The 22,146-nt window shown below is 45.4% G+C and overlaps 2 protein-coding genes across 2 annotated transcripts; both read left to right on the top strand.

Moving 5' to 3' along the window:
- The first annotated feature begins 12,453 nt into the window (after positions 1-12,453).
- LOC117849843 (uncharacterized) lies at positions 12,454-18,271 on the top strand. The gene is made up of 7 exons (XM_034731545.2): positions 12,454-12,613; positions 12,700-12,972; positions 13,087-13,159; positions 15,228-15,559; positions 16,485-16,626; positions 16,997-17,122; positions 17,663-18,271. The coding sequence occupies exons 1-7, from the start codon at positions 12,535-12,537 to the stop codon at positions 18,042-18,044; spliced, it is 1,407 nt and encodes a 468-aa protein (XP_034587436.1). The 5' UTR covers positions 12,454-12,534; the 3' UTR covers positions 18,045-18,271.
- An 874-nt stretch (positions 18,272-19,145) lies between these two features.
- Positions 19,146-21,784, top strand: LOC117849841 (uncharacterized). Its single transcript, XM_034731544.2, has 4 exons — positions 19,146-19,649; positions 19,742-19,862; positions 19,961-20,093; positions 20,212-21,784. Exons 1-4 carry the CDS (start codon positions 19,460-19,462, stop codon positions 21,484-21,486), a joined length of 1,719 nt encoding a protein of 572 aa, XP_034587435.1. The 5' UTR covers positions 19,146-19,459; the 3' UTR covers positions 21,487-21,784.
- Positions 21,785-22,146: the final 362 nt, after the last annotated feature.

The raw sequence follows: 22,146 nt of genomic DNA, 5'->3' as shown, positions 1-22,146 counted from the left end.
ACGATGGACAATTTCATCGAGGAAGTCAAGTACCATGTCTGCCTTGGGGCAAGTTACTAGCTTCACCTTGATCCACTTGGTAAACTTGTCGAGCGCCACGAGTACTCGGTTGAACCCTCCAGGTGTTGTAGGCAACGAGCCAATCATGTCTAGCCCCCAGCATGCGAAGGGCCAAGAGGGTGGTATGGTGATTAGCTTGTAGGTAGGGACGTGTTGTTGCTTGGCGAAGAATTGGCACCCCTAGCATCAGCGGACTAGTTCCTCGACATCAGCAAGAGCTGTAGGCCAGTAGAACCCTACTCTGAAAGTTTTACCCACGATTGTTTGCAAGGATGCGTGATTGCCGCAGATGCCTTTGTGTATTTCCTCCAGTATGTCCTTGCCATCTTGTCATGAGACGCACTTCATGAGTACTCCAGATGATGCGCCTCGTCTATAGAGCTTGTCTTCGACTAAAATATAATTCTTACCACGTTGCGAGACTTGTTCTGCTTCTGTTTTTTCTGGAGGTAACTTGTTCTCCTTGATGTAGTCGACAAAGGGGGTTCTCCATTCTACATCAATCATGATAACCTCCCAGTCTGCTGCATCATGACCTCGATTGGTAGTTTTTGATGGCGCCGGCTCTGCTATGGATGGCTTGTGTCGTTCATGGACAAAAACCCCAGCTAGAACTTGAGCACAAGTAGATCCAAGCTTGGATAGGACGTCTACGACTACGTTGTTATCGCGGGCTACATGGTGGAACTCCAGCCCAGAGAACTTTTTCTCTACCTTGCGTACTTCCAGGCAGTATGCATCCATGTTGTCCTTGTGGTGATCTCACTCGTCATCGACTTGATTGATTACCACCTGTGAGTCGTCGTAGACCAACAATCGCTTGATTCTTAGCTAGACTGCTAGGCGGAGCCCATGCAGAAGCGCTTCGTATTCAGCTTCATTGTTGGATACCTCCCAAAAGATTTGCAAGACATATTTGAGTTGTTCGCCTTTGGGAGAGATTAAGAGTACTCCTGCACCGGTGCCCTCAAGCTTGAGTGATCCATCGAAGTACATGACCCAATGCTCTAAGCTCTCTGCCGGTTTTGGTACTTGATTTTCCCGCCACTCTGTCATGAAATCGACTAGTGCCTATGACTTAATGGCAGCTCTTGACTTGAATTCCAGGGACAATGCTCCGAGTTCTACTGCCCACTTGGATATTCTTCCTGTTGCATCTCAATTGTGGAGAATTTCTCCCAAGGGAAATCTGTGATGACGGAGATGTTGTGTTCTTGGAAATAATGTTGTAGCTTCCGCGAGGTGACTAGAGTATTGCGTATAGCAATTTCTGAACTAGCAGTGTGGCAGAATGTCCAACTTAAACTGGCTAAAGTGCACCTAATCTCTGTCGGAATAGCAATTATTCAAAATACACTTAAAACAGTTTAAACCCGGTAGTCCGTCGAGTATCCCTAGGACGTCTCGAAACATCCACGACTTGAATCGTAGCCATACATCAGGATCGCTTCCGCGAAGGGAAAGCATCAACAAATATTGCATTTTTACATACATACTGGAGGTACAAATTATTATAAACCATAGATTGAAACAAACTTAGAGTGCAAGTTAGACCATTCTAAGAGTTTCAAATATAGAACAAGTCCGGGAGGTAAAGTAATTAAACAACTAGATTTCATTCTAGGGTATTTACGAGACCTGTAAAATACCCTAGTTCTTCGGGCCTTCCTCTTCGGTTGACCCCTCCTGTACATCTGAAAACAACAACAAGGGATACCCTGAGTACGAAGGTACTCAGCAAGACTGACCCGTCTAACTAGTATAGATAGATTTAACAGTAACATTTCAAGGAATATGATAGCTTTTTAGTGTACTAACTGACTCACATTTTTGCAGAAAGCTTACTACTTGTGGAACCTTAATTTTATTATTTTAATCATGATTAGTTCTTACCTAACCATTCTAGGTGAATAAAATGTTTTGTTCACTCAAGTGGAACTAAACATCATACAACAATATTAATTCAAGGAAAACATCATATTAAACTTGATTACTCTACGATGCTTAAGCGATGATCAAGAGCATTCATAACCGAGAATTGCGGCCATTCGAATCGATTTGTATTTTGCAAGAGATACTTAATCACCAGCCATGCATAACTGATCGGTTTGCGCATAACGACCTTTCGATTAGCCGTACCCAAGATGCACCCCCACATGGGACCCCACGTCTGGCCTGATCTCCATGTGAGTTTCAGGCTACGCCCCTGCCTTTCTTCCACACGCCAAGGACGGGTAAGAATATTTCCAATTAGAGAGCCAACTAACCTATCGGGCTTGCTGGTCCCTAAAGACAATAAGCAACTAGGTAATATCACTTGATCAGCGGTTAAAACTACGAACGAGCCTTAAACAGATTAGTTTTAGTGGACAAAACTACCATCTCTAGCTTATGTCCACATCTTCAAAATTCAAAGTCATTTCCTTGATCAACATGTATGACAATATTAACCTTAGGTGGTTGAGTAACAAAATTACTTCAAGGGAAATCCAAGCATTACTAAGCATAGAATGGTTACTAATTATTTTGAACAGATGGCAAAGATGTCCCACAAACAAGGTTGGATTATGCACAAGAGTAGGTTTCAATCAAATCCTAGACTTAATGCGTAAATAAGGAAATACCCTATAATTTGGACACATGAATAATAATTTCTAAAACTAGATAGGTGTAGATGCACCAGGGCTTGCCTTGGTTCAAAAAAATTAGTTTCTTCGGAAGATCCTTCAACATAAGGAACCACCTCAATAACCTCCTCAAATTCCTGAGGTTCTTCAGAGAAATCCAAGAAATCCACTTTCGGAGCTTCAGGTTCTATGGTATGATGCATGCCATAGTTAGAATATGCAAAACTTTTTAAAATATTGACTATACAACTTATCTTCATGATAAAGTTGCAAGCCAACCTAATCTACCCATAAAAGATTAACCCACAAATTAATTTCTTAACTAACCTAACTTAAGCCTTTTCTTTTATTTAGAAAAGCATTATAATTAAATTTCTAATACTAAAACTTAATTCCTATGGATTAATAAGTATTTGCGAAGAATAAAATATTATTCAAAATTTTATAAATTTCATAAAGGTTAAGTATTTATTTAAATACCTTAATAAAGGAACCTAAATAATTACCCAACTTTTTTTATTATCTTTTCCTAGGGTTTAAGAATTTTTTATGCATAAAGGAAAATAAAATACACCTAATAAAGTTGGTTTCACTAAATTTGGATAATTCTATAAATTATAATGAATTAAATATGAAAATAGAATTTAAATCTAATTTCTAAAAGTCTTAAATCAATTTCTTCCTGAAACCCCCTTGGACACCTTCTGTTACTCACCCCCACCTTAACCCATCTCACTGACACGCAAGCGTGGACCTAAGCACAGTGTCCCTGGCCCAAACCGTCGGTTCACCATTGGGTTGAGACGGAAACTCGCCGCCGGCAAGGTCTCCAGCAATGGGGACTACCCAACTAGAGTCGCCTCGACCACGCGCATCTACTGGTGGTGTTATTGGGGTAGGTTGGCTAGCAGTAGAGGTGAACGGCAGAGGACAGCAGTGGAGCCGGCGACGCTAAGGTGCCCGGCGTGAACGGCGCAATGACGGCGACTCTCTGCCCACAGGCTACCTCTAGAGCTATGCCTCGACCTAAAATGCCTAGCGCTCGTCCAAACCAAAGCTCCCCGTAGCCGAAGCAAAGAGCTCGACTACGGTGGCCATGGCGGAGGCGCGCACGCGGTGGCGTAGGAATTCCGGCCAAGCCGGCCATGCTCCAGGCCAACAAGCTAAACTTAAACTATCTACGGCTCACGCGTGAGACACCCATACACTAAGACGGTGACCAAAGCTATGGCAACATAGCGCTCCACAACGGTGGCCTTACTAAAATAGAGAACTTGCCGGACTTGGGGAAGATGACAGCGGGAAGGTGCTGTGGTGGATGGGGCTGAACAACAACTAGTGGGATGGGTTCAGGATGTCAAGGTGGTGGTTCTGGTGGAAGGGAACGACCAGCAGTGGTGGGATGGCGGCGGAACTCGCCAGCGACCAAGGTGCGGTAAAAAGTGAGCGGCGTGGTAACAGGACAAAGATGGCTGGTGGGAGCGGTAATTTATACAAATTTTCACCGCCTCCTTGACGGCCACATCCTGCCCGCTTGCCTGGTTCGCGTCGCACGCCTGCGCCGGCTTGTGGCACAGCAAAACTGCCCTTGCCATAGGCGACAAGCAGCTGCATGGCAGCAGCTCAGCTCTGCACCTCCCCTTTTCTTTCCAATTCCGTGCAAACTTCAAACCAAACTTGCGTCCGATTTCCAAATCAAACATCACAATCTCTTTTAACCAAACTTGTGGAGGATCCTTAGGACTGCATTATATAGATTTGCATTTCTAGCAAAAGATCATTCTATCACTTGAATTGGAGCCCTGAAAATTGGTGCTAAGCACTATCTGTCAGTGTTTACTGAAAGTGCCATTCAGTTTTGTTAGACCCAATTTAAACAACCACTTGTTCCATTTTTGAACTCAAATTTAAATGTTCAAACTAACTTCTCCTTGTCCAAGAACCACTGTCAATTGTTAAGCACATATCATAAATCCCATTTTGCATGTTTTTGTCCAACACCTGCATATAGGAATCTTTACAAAATTTTATCCCAAGTTGGCCATTTATTCCTGATTCAGAGCCCCAATGGTCTGTGCCATTCAGTTTCGACAGTTAACTTGAAAATAGTTCATCTTTCAAAATTTGGACTCCCAGCAAAATTTGAATTCCTTCCTTTCTTTGTCCAACAACATGTCCAATATCTTCGCTGGACATCCAAGTTAACTTGTGTTCCAAAATCTTACTCAGCTTAGATGAAAATTTCTTATGAAATCAATTTCAAAGTTGAATGCTCGTCACTATTTCAGACTTGGCAAATTTTCAGATAGGAATAGTAACTCAAGTCAACCACCTTTAACTATGCATTTGAGATGCCTATGACTTGAATTTTACTTCAAACTTGATTTCTTTGAAGTCTAAATACCTTCAAAGCTTGATTCCACATTTTTGTCAAATTTTTCCGAATTTGAACCTTGAATTTGAATTTTTGGTCATATTGACTTGGCCCATAATACTCTATTTTTAATCCAAATTTTACCATTAACATCTTAGTGACCATTCTTAGGCTTTTAATAATACTGGGTGTTATAGGCGGGTACCTGATTTTGAAATCTGACAACACCTCGCCGACGAAGTACACGGGCCTCTGTACTTTATATACATAGCCTGGTTTTGGTCTTTCAATCACGATCGCCGTGCTGACGATATTGGTAGTCGCAGCATTGTAGAGCAACAAGTCTTCGCTAGGATTTAGCGCCGTGAGGACCGGTGGCTTTGATAGGAAGTCCTTCAATTGTAGCAGCGCTTGATTCGCCTCCTCGGTCCACTAGAATTTGTCTTGCCGCTTGAGTAGTTTGAAGAAGGGTAGTCCCCGTTCTCCAAGTCTTGAGATGAATCTGTTGAGGGCTGCCATGCATCCAGCCAGCTTCTAGACGTCCTTGATGCATGATGAGGTGTGCATATCAGTGATGGCGGAGATCTTCTCGAGGTTAGCTTCAATCCCTCGGTGACTGATAATGAACCCGAGTAGTTTTTCGGATGGTACGTCGAAAACGCACTTGGTTGGGTTTAGCTTCCAACGGAATTTTCGCAAGCTTGCGAAAGTTTCTTCCAAATCCGCAATCAAGTCATCGGGATTTCTGGTCTTCACGACCACGTCATCCACGTACACCTCTACATTACGGTGTAGCTGTTTTTTGAAGTACTCCTGGATTGCCCGTTGATATGTGGCGTCTGCGTTCTTCAACCCGAAGGACATTGTAGTGTAGCAGAAAACTCAGTATGGGGTGATGAATGAAGTTTTTATTTGGTCTTCTTCCTTGAGAGCTATCTGGTGATACCCCGAATAGCAATCGAGGAAGCAGAGCAGGGCGCATCTAGCTGTCAAGTCGATGACTTGATCAATCCTAGGGAGCCCGAAGGGATCCTTTGGACAATGCTTGTTGACGTCTGTGTAGTCGATGCACATCCTCCACTCATTGTTGTTTTTCTTTCGCACCAAGACGGCATTGGCTAGCCACTCTGGATGATAGACTTCTTTTCTAAAGCCCGCCGCGAGTAGTTTGGCCAGCTTCTTTTTTATTGCTTCTGTTATTCTTGGGCGAATTGACGTAGGCATTGTCTTTTTGGCGTAGCTTTGGGATCCACATTCAGTGCGTGCTCGATCAACTCCCTGAGCACCCCCAGCATATCTGATGGCTTCCGTGCGAAGATGTCTCAGTTGGCCCGGAGGAAGCTGACGAGCGCGGCTTCCTATTTAGAATCCAGCCCTAAGCCAATCAGGGTTGTCTTAGAGCTGTCATCAGTCTTAAGGTCAATGGCTTTGATGTTGACTTCACTTGTCAACTTAACCTTGGTTGCCCCCGACTTCTTCTCTGAGATCTTGAGTTCTAACGGGAAAGTTTCTTGAGGCGACGAAGACTTGCATCATCGAATTTTGCACTTGAGTAGTCGCTGCTAACTCCACGGCTTCTGTGCCTGCTTGCTCTGCACGCGCCGCATCTTCGGGGCTAGGGGTGGGAGCCCCGCCGCCGCCGATCTTCCGCGGTGGACGACGCCTCCGCCACCGGGAGCCGCTGCCCTAGTGGTGACGAAAACCTGGAACCTCGCCGCCGGCTGGGTGGCGCGCAGGCAGTATGGTAAGGACGCGCGTCTTGCGGGAGGCTCATGGCGAACTCAAGCAGAGGAAGATAGAGGGGAGAAGAGAGAAGAGAGAGGAAGAGTAGGGGAGAAAGAGAAGAGGATGGTACGTGGGTCCATTTACAATGGGTAAAATAGACCATTCATAACATGACCTCATGTTTGTGGAGCTGGAGCATTGCAATCAGCCAAACACGTACATCAACTCCATATTTTTCTGGAGTTGGTGGAATGGAGTTGGTGGAGTGGAGCTGTTTTTTTTTTTTTTGAGGTGAGGTGCTGCCTCCTAAGAACCCGGATGACAAGTTTGAGACTTCATGGACCTAGGTAAGAATCCATGATAAGTTCACGGATCTATGGTGAAATTCACTCAATAGCAAATGACCCATATTGGTTATCATATTACACTTAATTCATTTTCATTTCACATCTTCATTATTGCATAGTCACAATATTTGAAATTAATTCTAACTCATTTATGTTTCCTAATCAGTGATGCTCCCTGGTATATCGCTTCAAGTGTGAGCCAGCACATGACAGGCGATCTGCATCTCCTCACTGACTTTGTCACCGTCCGACCAAGCCATACAGTTCAGACACACACCGGGGCAAGGCTGCAGGTGTGCGGCGAAGGATCAGTGAAGACTGGGCTATTCAACATTCCCAACGTATCCTATGTCCCAGGCCTAAGTGAGAACATCATCTCTGTTAGCCAGCGCACTGACACTGGTTTCACCGTCATATTTGGTGCCGATGGCTTCACTGTTGAGAAGCGTGCTGATGAAACAAAGGTTGGCTCTGGCTCTTATGGTGGGAATCAACTCTTTCACCTGGATTCTCTCGTGATCCCCATCAGCAAGTGACAGAGTCTTGCAATGAACTTGTTCTTGTGAACTTCGGCAAATCTAAAGGGGGTGATACCGTTAGCCTCGTTGCCTTGTCGGTAGGTGTTTCTATATCTGAAAACAGTAAACATACGCTGTATGTTATTAAGGCTGGGATGTTCCTGCAGGATGATTTTATGAATGGACGAAACCCGAAAATTTTGATGCAAATAACTGTTTGATTTGCGTGATGGTGCTTTTGAAGCTGAATGCTTTACCTTCATGCGAGTTAGTTAGGAGGTGTTTGGATACTAGGTGCTAAACTTTATCAGTGTCACATCGGATGTTCGGATACTAATTAGAGGACTAAACATGAGCTAATTATAAAACTAATTGCAGAATCCTTGTGCTAATTCGCGAGACGAATCTATTAAGCCTAATTAATCCATCATTAGCAAATGGTTATTGTAGCACCACATTATCAAATCATGGACTAATTAGGCTTAATAGATTCGTCTCGCGAATTAGATTCTATCTGTGCAATTAGTTTTGTAATAGTCTATATTTAATACTCTTAATTAGTATCCAAACATCCAATGTGACACGTGCTAAATTTTAGCAGGGATATCCAAACACCCCTTAATATCATGAAAGTGTTTAAAAGTGATTAATTTACCTGTCTCAGATTTTTTTTTTGCTATGCAAGATGCAAAACATATTCTTGTTTGTTTTGCTTGTTGGTGCTGTAAACTTATTGACATGTTGATGAATGGCACGATGTGCTTTTGGGAAGCACATATGCTGCATGCAGATGGACTGATGGAGTAAAGGGTTTTGGTGCTCAATTCTGTCCTAGTTTCCTAAAATTGTCAGTTTTGGTGCCCAAAGTTCAAAAATGTTTCTTGTAAACTGTAGGTCTTGATTAGTATATAGTTTGGAAACAGTGCACTTAACTGTCCTCTATATAGCGATCATTTTACCTTTGAATTGGGGGAGGCTGAGCAAAGTTAGCGGAGGATTTGTTTGAACAAAGATTTGGCCATGACCCGGAAACCTTTTCTGGACCAACCCATGACTTCACTAGGACTAGATTGTTACCTGCTTAACACTTGGAGCATTGGAGACATTCAGGTGTGTACAAAAACATTGCATGCATGATGGATCTCATAGCCACATATGGAATCGCACTCATCTTTTCTTACTCGTCAGGGTGCTGAGAAAGGACAATTACTTTTGCTAAGACTAATGCCATGTGACACTAGCAAGAAATCTTTCATGTGATTCTGCTTATTGGACCATTTCAATTCCTTGTCAATGTATGTACTTTGGCTTAATTATCCAATTAGTCTTTTCAATCTATACATATCCATTGATATTTGTGCCCAAAATGTAAGCGGTTTTTACAGAATCCCGCTCCTGTGTCATAGGACTTGTAGCTCGGCAGTACCAGGTAGGTTTGTTTATATCCATCCTTTTTCGAGTGTTTTTCCGAGTGTCTTCTTTGAATAGTTATAGCGGCCCATAGACCCTGGAACAAAAGGGGTAATCTCGTAGTTCTTGATATGTAAATATGTTATTGTGAAACTTTTTCTCAAAAAGACAAACATTAGAAAATTATTTCCTATCAACAATATATCTTCTACTATAAGTCTCACTAGCATTGAAAACACAAGGCCTCCACTTCGTCTTTATGATGAAGCCAAACCCTTTGACTATTTTATGTTTTCTTTAATCTATATGTGAACTTCTAAAATTTTTTCAGATGAATAAAACTTATGAATTCAAATAGTAAATCATTTCTCTTTGAAAAACTGTTTGGGAACCTAGAAGTATGCAGCCACGCAGGCCAAATCCGAGAGTCAAGTACTACTTGTAGTTACTAGATTTCTTTCATTATATCTCCTATCATTCTCGCCACAACCTCCCCACGTCGCCCCCTGCTTCAGCGACTTGGGAGGTGATCGGAACTGTAGCCACCGTCTCCCACCCCATCCCCCTCCCTTCCCCTTGCCGTCACTAGAGGGGGCTATCGGAAGTCCGTGCGGCCACCCAAGACGGCGGCGGGGGGCATCTTGTTCGATGTGGTCGCTCACACTCGTCTTGAGCGGGGACGGTGTGTAGCGGCCATGGCGACCCGGCACGGTGCGAGAGGCCGCATGGTGGTGGCGGTCCTGGCACGGGGTGCGAAGTGGCCTGACGCGGCGAGAGGGGCCGCACGACGGCAGTAGCCTGGACATGGGGCACGGAGGCGACCTGGCGTGGCGCGAGGTGGCGACGCTATGGTGGCCTGGTGAGGGATGTGGAGGCAGGGCAGCGGCAGCAGGTGCGGCGTGAGGTGGCCAAGCGGCGAGGGCTGGGAGGAGTGGGCCACGTGCAGCGTGGCTCAGCTCTGCTGCGGCAGATCAATGGCACCGCCGGGCATAGTGGTAGCTACAGCGGCGGTGGCCCGAGGGAGGCAGATCTGGAGCCCTACAGACCGTATCCGACGCTCCCGGGGCCTGATCTGCAAGGAGCCCTGACAGCGGGTGTGGGCGGCCGTGCGCGTGAGGAGCGGCCGTATGTCTATGCGGTGGCGAGGAGGCCGGGTCTCTAAAGGTATGGTAGTATGGAGACCACGTGGGTAAGCCACGACGGCGTGTTCAGGATCTGCGAGAAATTGCAGCGGTGAGGCCAGTGGCAGACAGATGGCATGGGGTGTCCACATTTGTCGACAATGGAGGCAACTTGAGCTGCGGGTGCAACATGGACGCCTGCAGCACACGCAATGCTATTGCCTGTTGCGGGCTCTATGGGGACACCCGTGGTGCCAGCGGCGGCGCTTGGTGATGATGGGGATGCCCATGGTGCGTCACTGGCGGTTGATGTCTCTGACTATGCTGGCACCATGAGGGTGAATTCTTCCAGGTGAAAACCCTGTCCTTCCGGGACGCGACGATGGCGCTTTGCATCCAGTCCCTTCTTGAAGTTATCATCTTGGGAAGTTCCTCCTCAGCTGGGCAGTTCAATGAGGGTGGACACCAAGTTGTGCACTCGAGGTGCGGACGTCTGTGGTGGTGGATGGCGGCCAAACCGAAGGTGTTGGCGCAGCGATTGGAGGGCATGCATTCTGCTTAGCAGTTGCAGGCGATGGTTTGGTGGGCCGTGCGCCGATTGTGACCACGAGGTTGGCAAAGAGGCCAGCGTGGATGAAGGTGGCCAGCAGAAGTGCATCACCAAGGAGACCTACACAGTGTGGCGATGGGTGGTCCTGCATAGCAAGGGTCGTTTGGCGCGAGGAGGCCTTTTGATGGTCCCGTAGGACACCTATTATCATACTTCGATAACACAATTGGGTGGCCGGGAGCTTGAGTGCATGTGGCTGGGTGTGGATGGATGTGGTCGGCATGATGACGGCCAATGGCGGTTCATGCACCAGCTTGCAGCAGAATATAGTGGCTATCTCTGCATAGCAGGGTCTAGTTTGGTATAGGACAACATCATGTGATGGTGCAAGCGGATCTGATGAAGTGGCCGCCACATGGCTTGCGGCGGCCTGCGGCGGCTAGTCCTACTTGGTAGGGCTGGCTTGGTGTGGGACATCGTCAGCAACGATGGCGCGAGCGGTGATTTTGCTTTGTCGACTTGATGACTTTGTCGACCGGGTGCAATGTGGCAACTAGCTGGGTGATCTTGCAGATATGTGGTGTTTCCTGCCGTGAGTTTGATGCTCCAATCCAACCAATCAGTTATCGCGGCTTAGTTGAGTGGTCGTGTATCCAACTGGCTGAGTGTTGTTGTTATTTTTTTCTTTTCTTTTCCTAAATTTGGTCTCCACGCCTATTGCCTTGTATTTTTCTGCTATATCCATAGGAACTCGCACTATAATGTGCGGTTCATTAAAAAAAATTCTTTCATCACCAATATGTTTTCTTGTCCAAAATATTTTGTATTCCTAGCCAGTATTATCTTAATAATGATTTTTGCATGTGTGCATATCACTACTGTAACTCCTCTTAGCTTTTTCTTTCTTTCGAAAAGTGCCCTTTATGGTCAGATGACAGTCAAGATACTTAAACTTTTACACACAATATATATTATCGAAATATTTCAATGAATCTTTTTAAGATGGAAAGCAAGATTCAGCGTGTTGCTTGTTATTTCCCCCGGCCGGTTAATGAGCAACAATGAGTAAGCTTCTTCCGTAATCTTGTCGATGTATAAGCTCGAATTACATACATTGTTTACACTTGACACTTGAGCCACGGTTCAGCGATTGCGCCAAGCACCAGCTATGCCTGAACGTTTCGCGACGGTAGACGGGTAGAGTGACAGCGCCAGATAGGATGTATGGGCGTGGACCACTGGACCTGCTGCACCGCCGTCGCCTCGTCGTTAGCCATTGCCATCAGACTTGCTGCTTCCTTCGCGACGAAGGCTGCAGCCTCCATCTTCTCCAGCAGTATCCTGTCCTGATTGTACAGGGAGCCGGGCCGGAGGATTCAGGCCTGGTTGCTTATTTTTAAACATCCGCTCACATCGAATGTTTAGATACTAATTAGAAGTATTAAATGTAGATTATTTACAAAATCCATTACATAAGTGGAGGCTAAACGGCGAGATGAATCTATTAAGCCTAATTAGTCCATGATTTGACAATGTGTTGCTACAGTAAACATTTGCTAATGATGGATTAATTAGACTTAATAGGTTCGTCTCGCTGTTTAGCCACTACTTATGTAATAGATTTTGTAAATAGCCTACGTTTAATACTCCTAATTATCAAACATTCGATGTGACGGGTGCTTATAAAAATATTTTTAAGCAGACCAACCAAACCAGGCCTCAATAATAACCGCCGCCTGCTGTCTCCTGTCCTGATTGTCCTCCCCTCCCGCAACCAACCACAATCCGTCGATCCATCATCCATGGGCGCGGAGCCGGAGCGCGACGGCGAGGAGCAGCGCCGCCCCCTCCTCTCCTCCACCTCCTCATCCTCTCCGGCAGGTGGGTTTTTCCGCCCCCATTCGCCGCCGCCGTCGTTGATGCGTCTCGCCTCATCTCATTTCATCCCGTGTTTATCACCTCTGCAGCATCGGCGGCGGAGCAGCACCAGCAGCAGTACCAGTTCCTGGGCCGGAGCAGCTCCTCGGTACTCCGCGGCGGCGGCCTGGCCTGGGGAGGACCCGAGGTCAGCGCCGATGAGGTCAGGTCCGCCGCCTCCTTCTCCCCCGCCGCTGGCTTCTACCCGCCGCCGCAGGCCCTGGCGGCCCACGGTGACAACCTCTACCCCTACCCGCCGTCCATCCACAGCGCCGTGCTCTCCCCGTCTCCGTCTCACGCCCCCTCGTCCCCGCATCCGAATGGTAAGTCATCCCCGGTTCTCTGCTCTCCCACGCCACTTGATCGTCCTACCTTTGTTCTGAGTTTTCGACAATCGGAGTTGGGGTTCGACTGTTTGTGTTGGATTGCAAATACAGAGGGGCTGGCGATTGTTCCTCAAGGGCCGTACCCGTATGGTGGTAGTTACCAGCCTTCGGAGAGCGTCGCGAGGTGAGCATTTTCAGTCAAAACTTCCTGCTCTTATATGTTCTTGCTGCCTTACTAGGGTGTAATCAGAGCATAGCTCACTAGCTGCCATGCCATAATTGAGGGTGCTTAACTTGAATTTCGTATTTTTCGTAATTGATACAATGATCAAATATAGCTTTTATCCTCGTATCATTTTTCGTTAGGTGTTTGATGTAACTGCATTCCCATGAACTGACTCTTCAAACAAAGATTTTTGTACGAATGATAAAGAGAGACAATACTTGTGCTATTAGTATTTCAAATGGAGCCATCTGAATGCTGGCTTGATAGCTATTATTGTAGGCAAATTCATCTAGTGGCAGATACTTATCCCATGAACCACCGAAGGTTAGAACACAGGCTCTCAACATGTCTTCTATAATCTGATTTACTCTTTCTGTTCGCCCTCCAGTTTGTGGATGATAGGCTACACAGAAATCTAAGTCAGCCCCCATTGCCATATTGTAGACTTTCCCAAAATTTGGCGACAAAAAATGATCCCCTATCTGACACAGTCTTTTAGGTACTCCATGTAATGTAACTATTCTCTCCAATACATGTTAGCAAGTTTATTATAGGAGCACTTTTTTGTGGTTGGTATAAAATGAGCAACCTTTGTAAAGCGATCAATTACCACCCAGATCTTGTCCATCCCTTTTTGAGTCCTTGGTAGTCCAAACAATAAAATCCATTCCTATATCTTCCCACTTCCATTCCCCTATCTGGTGCTTGATGTTCTATTTTGACCTTCTTGCAAATATCACATTTGGCTACATACTATGCAATATCTTTCTTCATACCATTCCACCAGTAACTACCCTTCATGACTATACATCTTGGTGCTCCCTGGATGTATTAGTATAAGGAGTATCCTGAGCTTCCCTTAAGAGTTAAGATTATTTGCGAAATTTCAGTTTGTGCAGGCACACACAATCTATTATGCAACCATAAAACACCTTGTTTGTTGACCTTGAATTCTGATGGTTGTCCTGCCTTGATTCTCCTTATCTCTTCTATGATAAATGGATCTTTCTTCTGCCCTTCTTGAATCCTGGATTGTAGGTTAAGCTGTATCGTTAGTGCAGAAAGTTGCCCATCTTAGGCCTTGTAATCAACTCTAGTCGTGATCGAACACATCCAGCATTAACTTACTTGCAAAATACAATGTTGGGGCTGATCCACTTGTGTTTTTCCTGCTAAGAGTATCAACAACCACATTTGCTTTGCCTGGATGATAGTTAATATTGAGCTCATAGTCTCTGATGAGTTGTAGCCATCTTCTTTGCCTCATATTTAGTTCTTTCTGAGTAAAAATGCATTTGAAACTCTTATGGTCAGATACAGCTCACATTTAGACCCATACAAGTAATGCCTCCATATCTTGAGTGCAAAAACAATAGCTGCCAACTCTAAATCATGGGTAAGTTTGCTTCATGAGGTTTTAATTGTCTAGAAGCATAAGCTATTACCCTGCCATTTTGCATCAATTGCTATAAATCCTGATTACTATACACCAAAGCCACTATAACCAGAATTATTTGAATCACTGGCAATTTCAGATTTTGTAGTTGAAGCCTTACTTTAACAAGACATCCCATAAGTAACTAGCTAAAACATGCACCAGCAATCAAATAGATGACAAAAGCCAAAAGGTCAATTTTTTTTATAAATTTGAAATGAATTTTAAAATATTGACTTAAATTAACTGATAATACACTTGTTGCAGCTGCACTCCTAATAAATTTTAGTAAGCAGCAACTAGTGACCGGAATCAAAATGATTTGGTGCTTATGGTTCCGAAGAATTTACATTATCAGTTGCCTGGAATATTGGTCTGGTTAATGGAGTGCCTAAAGGCTAAAACAGTTAAATGATGTCAAGAACAAGGGTTACCAGTTTTGCAATTAGCTTAAATAGATTAAATAATTACCCATCTTTTTCCAAAGAAGTGTACTTTTGCTGCCCTGATCATGGCTTTCCCTGTTGGCATGTCTATGTTTGCATTGCTGTTGTTCAATCCTGATAATGGAATGGTTGGCCGTACTGGCAGGGATGTACTGGATGAGGTGGAGATCCGACAGCTGCTCATTGATCATGTTGGGCATCGATGCTGTTGGGGAAGTTGTCCTGCCCGCACATGGAAAATTACCTCCGTAGAGGACTGCAATGTTTATGTTGGGACTCTTGAAACCTTCATTGAGGAAAGAGACATAGTACCAAGAAAAGAACCCTGTGAAAGTGGGAAAATAGATGGAAGGGACAAGGGTCCTGTCCTTGGAGTGTGGGAGCTAGATTTGAGGTCTGAGTTTCCTCTACTTTTTGTACCAGAGAAAGAAGTGATGGTCAAGATTCCTCATTCAGAAGTCATTGAAAAATGCTCAGGTATGATGTTTATTTTGCTTTCAATGCCCTTTGATTTTCTAAAGATGGTCACCTTGATGTTTGTACTCCAAAAGATTTAATATAGCATTCATGTAGTAACTTAATTGCTTATTAGCATATGTAGGTTCATAGCCTTAATTACCGCATTTTGAATGCTCATATGATGGCAGTTCCTTCTGTTTTTACAGGAACTATTGTAATACTTCTCTTTATGTGCTTTGTCTGTGTGTTTAAGCATAAGTTTAGTCTCGATTTTTTCTAATATCTTGAAAATAAAAAAAAAGTGTATCTGCTGTATTTTTTTCTTTTTTTTCTGTAGTTTGTTTTTTTTTTCAAAGTCAGTGGGGGAAGCCCCTACCTATTTTTTTTTTATTCCAGACCCGTTTAAAACGCTCCCACGGGGAGTTGAACCCGGGCCTGGATGCTACTCAGGTGCTCTGACCACTAGGCTAGAGGCCCTTTCGCTTGTCTGTAGTTTGTTAATTCCATATCTCAACAAGTTGAGTTTAGTTTTGGAATTTATATGCATGTATGTCTCCCCCCTCCCCTCTACTTGTGGGTTTTGTTTTCAGAATTTTTCAAAGTTTTAGATATGATATTTTTTTTGAGGTGAGGTGGGGTTTCGCAGTTTCCTCAAGGGTGGTTTGCATTGAATATTTTCCTTGTAAGGAAACACCTTATATTCTGTACTCCCCACATGCAAGTTACAGTAACTACAGTTTATCACCAACATGGGCCCGTGTGGCCATAACCTTATTACACGTGAACTTTAGCAATTTTCTTCTTTCATAACATCGGTTGCTTTGTGGTTACACCTGTTTTAATTTAACATGGTACTGCTGTAATTAACTAATTATTTCATATTGTCCTTAACATTTTTTAAAAGCTTTTAGTTGTTGTATAATTGTTCTTTTTATCCTGACAGATTGTGAGGGTCGTGGAGAGAAACCCTGTCCTACTTGCAATGCTGGTCAGGAGCACGGGTTTTACAAAGCAAATCAGATGACCCGCTGTGGTGCATGTCATGGCAGAGGTTTACTCGCTCACCAAGATGGATCGGATACAGTGTTAGTTGTTCTACTTCCTTTGCTTAAGATCTGAAGTTTGTAGTTCACCTCAGTCCTGGAATACAGATCTCCTTGATGGAATACAGATCTCTTATAAAAGATTGAATTATTAATGCGGTATTGTTGCTTCTATGTTTTGGTCCAGTAACCTTTTGAAGTTTGTTAACTTATCTTTATTTAGTCATTTATATTGAGTATACATATGGAAAACAACCTGATATTACAATAGACTCTTGTCACGAACTAATTTTTATTGTTGTTATTATTATTATTATTATTATTATTATTATTATTTCACCTCAGTTACATAAACAATACCACCTTATGTCACAGATATTTATTATGCTTGTGTATCCTTTTTTTGTCACAGATGTGGAATGTGCAATGGTAAAGGGATGTTGCCTTGTATAGCATGTGGATCGCGTGGCTTGGTGACATGCAACACATGTACAGGATATGGCTCCCTTCTTGCCCAGAGCATTGCTCATGTTCGATGGTAATCTTGAATCCATTTTTCTGAAGTCTTTATATTGGTTTGAATGTGTAAATTGATGCCTTGTTTGGTAAGTTCCAAGAGTATGTTACTATACTGCTTTAATTGTGAAAACCATTCTTATCCGTTTAATAAATAATAATCCTAAAAACATCTGGATTAGCAGATATGCTGCTGAGCAGTTAAAAACTTGAAGTTGCAGATCTTGTTAGCTGACACTTTCTTTGTGAATTCAGCTTAACATGTCATGTTGTGTAGTGTTACATCATAGAAAATAAATTATTGATACTCATTTATGTTGAGGCAACCAATTTGTTAGTATGCCCATGCTCTATATCAAGAGGTAACTGCAGAAACATGCATGTGCACAACCAGGGAGTTCAGTTAGAGATTACTAGTTGCCACTCCAGTTGTCTCCTAGCAGGGATTGGCCTTTTGTATACTTGTTTTGTCTAATGATTTTAAGAAACCACATCCCACAGATGTTAGCAATTACCTGATATATTGATCCAACTTGCATTCTTGCAACTATTCTGTTTCCAGGAAGACACTGTCATCTAGAAAAGTTAGCGCAACTAGAGGGGCCGCCTCGGTCCCTGAAGAAGTATTCCACAGAGCCAAAGGGGTGCAACTATGCAACATACAGGCATATCAGTGCACTCCTGCTTTCTTTGCTGATTCATACCCACTTAACCAATTCTCCTCAGAAGTCATCGCCAGCCGGCTGCCAGTTCCACCATCCGCGAGGGTCATTTCTGAGAGACACATCATTTCAGTTGTGCCTGTAACCCGTGTTACCATGGCCCATCGCAAGCAGTCCTTTAGCTTATATGTCGTCGGCTACAGCAGGGATGTGTTCATAAGGGACTATCCTTCCAAATTCTGCTGGGGCCTCTGCTGTTGCTTCGAGTGGCTGGGGAAATAGTTGTTTTTCCTGGTATGAATGAATGTCTCCTTTCAGTGTGCAGTATCACAGCACAGAAGTGGGTTGTGTTAAAATAAGCATTGCCAATTGTTGTGTTTTCTATCACGGAAACTATCTCTACGTATTAAGACACTGTATATTGGATCTCTGGGGCATGTACAAGTACAACATCATTGTACATATTGTTCGGTGAATAAAATGGTCATGTCTGGCCATCTCAAATGTGATGTACAGTTGTTCTGGGACGGTTTTGCCGTTCTTGTAATCGTGGTCCTTTATTCCACCTATTAGCGGATTATATGTTTGTTGCACAGTTTTAACTGGTAAAATACATATATTGTCGTTGAAAACATGCTTGGCTGCTGGAAATAGTGCTGCTGCGATTCTTAGGAATAAGGTTCTTTATATGAATGGAGTACAATTGTACAGGTCAAAGAGACTCCCTATCATTTCTGACTCCTGCAAAGGTAATTTAAAGCTTGCACGCTTATGTTGGAAAGTTGAATCTCCGTATCATTTTCGATTCTCCAAGACGAATGTAAGAGTGGCAACATCATTCATCTACGCAAACGATTCATACATGGCCTGAACAAACTAAATGACTTAAACAAAAGAATGAAAAAGGCTACATGACCTGAACAAAGGAAAATGATGAATCATATAAAAAATTGGCAAGCGTACAGCTTGTAATGAGACCCTGATTAGCGTACAAAGAACTTCAGTTCCTTCTATTTCAGCGTGTAGTCGTCTCCTGATACCTTAAGGTTTCTTTTAAGACATATAAGCATAGCTTGCTTGGTTGAAGTTCTTTTTAAGGCACCGTGGCACTAATCCTTCATGGGTCACCCTTGATCCTCGCTACCGTGGCTGACAGTGCCCTGGCGCCATCGTAAACATCTTTTAAGCTCGTGATTTATACTGGACTCAGAAAACCCCTGGCATAACCATAGAACTCGAAGGAGATCATGCGAGCCGCCATTGATTGAGATTGTTCGATTCAGAGGGGATTGAAAAGAATTGGAGGGGATTATCCCCTTGGAGAGGGAGTTAGCTGAAAAGGAGTTTCACAATTTCTAATCACAAAAAAAGGAAGCATGTGAAAGAAAAATACACAAAAGGATATAAATAAAAAAATAAATTTAGAAAAGAATTACATTAAAAGATATATACAAAAATGTAGCTTTCTTCATGGAATTTGCAACTTCACAGATTTTTTTATAAGGAACTATACAGTTTCAACGCCTCCATTCTGTTTCCATTCTCCTGAAAACTGTCTTTTTATTCTCGATCTTGCCATTTCCAATTCTCCCCCTCCTGGCATCACCGTTGCAACAATCTTGCACGCCGGGTAGGTGTTGTCCATTTCAATTCCTCCGAACACGATCAAGAATCCGTTGCAGCCCTGCACCGAAGGAATGAGCAGGCTCGCCGCCGGGGATCCGCACCCAAGGACGACGAGGAAACCATCGTCAGGCTTCACGTCGGCCGCGGCCCGTCTCCTCCTGCGCCACGGCGGCGGGAGGGAGGTGGCCAACGGCGAGAGCATCGAGTTCTTCTCTGCCCTGCGCAAGTGCCTGCCCGATCCTCAAATCTCCGGTCAAAACGGTGAGATCATCAATTGTATATTGCTCTTACCATCTTCCGGTAGCCTGATTGGTGTGCTCAAAGAAAATGGAATTTTGCAATGATAAATGTAGCTGCGCAAGGAACGGCCCAACCGGCTGACGGGAAGGGAAAGGCGAGGCGGGGAGGCAGCGGCGGCAGCGCCGACGACGTGCTGTCCCTGACCTCGGGGATCGGGAAGCATGACTACGATTGGTATGGAACTGTGGATGGATTAATTGACACAAATTGTGACGAGAAGCCATAGAAATGTAGTTGTGCCTTCATTCTTACATGTTCAATTGCATCGATAGGCTCCTGACTCCTCCGGGAACGCCTCTCTGGTCACCGGCGACGAGTACCTCAGGCGACCATCAGGTCTCCTCCGCGGTGCCGAGACGGCTAGCAAAGGCTGGATCGGCATCATACGGGAAAAGTAATTCACGGGTCTGCATTGTTCTTCTGTGATCAATGATTGTCAATTTGTAATATAGCTAATTTTTTTCTAGATCAGTTCACAAGAGATAAGGTCCTCCGTGTGTTCGTAATTTTGCCATTGATTCAGGTAAGCCCGACGGGCATCGGCGAGAAGGAGACCCCGAAGGCGTCGAGGTTGTCCAACTGCAGCTCCGCGACCTCCGTCAACAACGCCGTGCCGTCGTCCGGTCGCCCGTTGCGCATCCGGATATCGTCGGCGTCGTCGATCAACACCGCAAGCAATGCGTCTGTGAGCTCCACGCCGCTGTGGTCCGGGGGGTCGAGCCCCCGCACTCCGGGCACGGCGGGGAGCCCGGCGGCGGCGACCGCGATCGCCCAGACCCGTCGCCGCGACAAACCACGGCTGGCCACAAGCTACGTCGTGGTCCAATCCATGGCGCCGGCGTCCAAGCCCAAATCTGGGGCCCCGTCGCCGACGTGCACCCGAGCACGTCCTGCGCCGGGCGTCTCGAGCCCGAGGTCAACCGCCTCCACGTCTTCTCGGCAGCCGTCACTGACCAGACGTGCCGACGTCGCCACGGCACGTTCGAGGCTGGCAAGCCAGAGCGGCGGCACCGGGTCAACGCCGCAGCCGCGTGATGCGCACCAAACCAGCAGGGGCCGCGCATCCGGCGTGGCATCGTCCAGAAATGGTGTCAGGTCGTCGCGGCAGGTGACGGTGGCCGTGGAGCAAGGCGGCGTGGCAGCGGCAACGCCGGCGAGCACGACGACACAGAGGTGGCGGCGGTCCCTGGCCCCGGCGATCGCCGCCGCTCGGAACGTGCGGAGGGGGAACGCGTTGGACAATGGTTCACCAGTATACAGCGCCGGCCAAAAGATCAACGACGACAAGGCAAGGCCTCATCGTACCGCCGCCGCAGCCTCCATGGGCAGTGGACTCACGAGGACTGGCTCACGGAAGTCTGCAAACACCGCCATTGTCAAACGCGCGGTGAACGAGAACGAAGACTGCCGACGGCGGCAGGACGCCAGGCACGGTGGTGCCGGCGGTGCTCCCGACCACCGGAAACCGGCGCTTCTCCAGGGGACAAGGCGCTCGGTGACGACAAGGAGCCGTCTCGGCCTCGTGGCCGCCGCGACCTCCAAGAGCGGCTGGATCGCCAGTGGTCATCAGCATGAAGCCCCGGGAGCAGCCGTGGCGAAGGTCGCCGGGGTGGTCGCGTTCCCGAGCATGCGGTACGACGCCATGCTGCTCCGTGAGGACCCCAAGAACCTGACGTGGCTGCGCGGCTGCGATGAAGAAGGTGACGGCGGCAGCGTAGGTGGGATAGATTTGGTCGACAGCTCGCTTGAGCTGTTTGACGTGGCGACTGGTTTGAGCAGGACGGCGGTGAGGATTTGAATGAATTTGGCGCCAATTCATGTGGGGGCAATCTGTTTATGTAAATCTACTACATATGTTGTAGTCTTTCAGCACATGAGGGTATAATATACAGCGTGTTTGGTTAGCGGAGTGCCCCCATCTGGAACCAGTTGATCCAGCATGGCATCATTCCTTGCATGATTGGATGGTCCTTTGCTATGTTTGGTTAGTAGAATAGAGTGAATAGAGTGAACCGATGCTTTGTTTGGTTTGAGAAATGATGCACCAGTTTTGTAAATCAACATACAAGATAGAAAAAACCCACTCAAGTAGATCTGAAACTACGTCACATTCTGCTACAAGTTAGGTTTCACATCCGTCTCAGATACATCAAACAGCTTTTGGATGACTAGTTCAATTTTCAGAATGACTCATCCACCATCCGTGTTCCAATAAATAACAAGTTCAATGTTCAGAGAGAAGTATCAGGCTCAAAGAAAGTCCTTGACATACCTAGAACCCCACACCATCTCGTGTTCTTACCAGGGGGGATTCGCTCGATTGACAGATGATTGCAGGAGAGGACGTGGTAGTGTATGAAGAAGAGCTGAGGAAACCGGAATTAGGTTCGGGGCTATTTTTTTAGACTCTAAGTGCAGTATTATGTGTTATCTTATTGTTGAAAAGATTGGAAATGGG

The sequence above is a fragment of the Setaria viridis genome, chromosome 3 (genome assembly GCF_005286985.2).
Source record: "Setaria viridis chromosome 3, Setaria_viridis_v4.0, whole genome shotgun sequence".
NCBI classification, from domain to species: domain Eukaryota; kingdom Viridiplantae; phylum Streptophyta; class Magnoliopsida; order Poales; family Poaceae; genus Setaria; species Setaria viridis.
The sequence above is the reverse complement of the archived record's forward strand: the minus strand, read 5'-3'. Positions and strand labels throughout refer to the sequence as shown.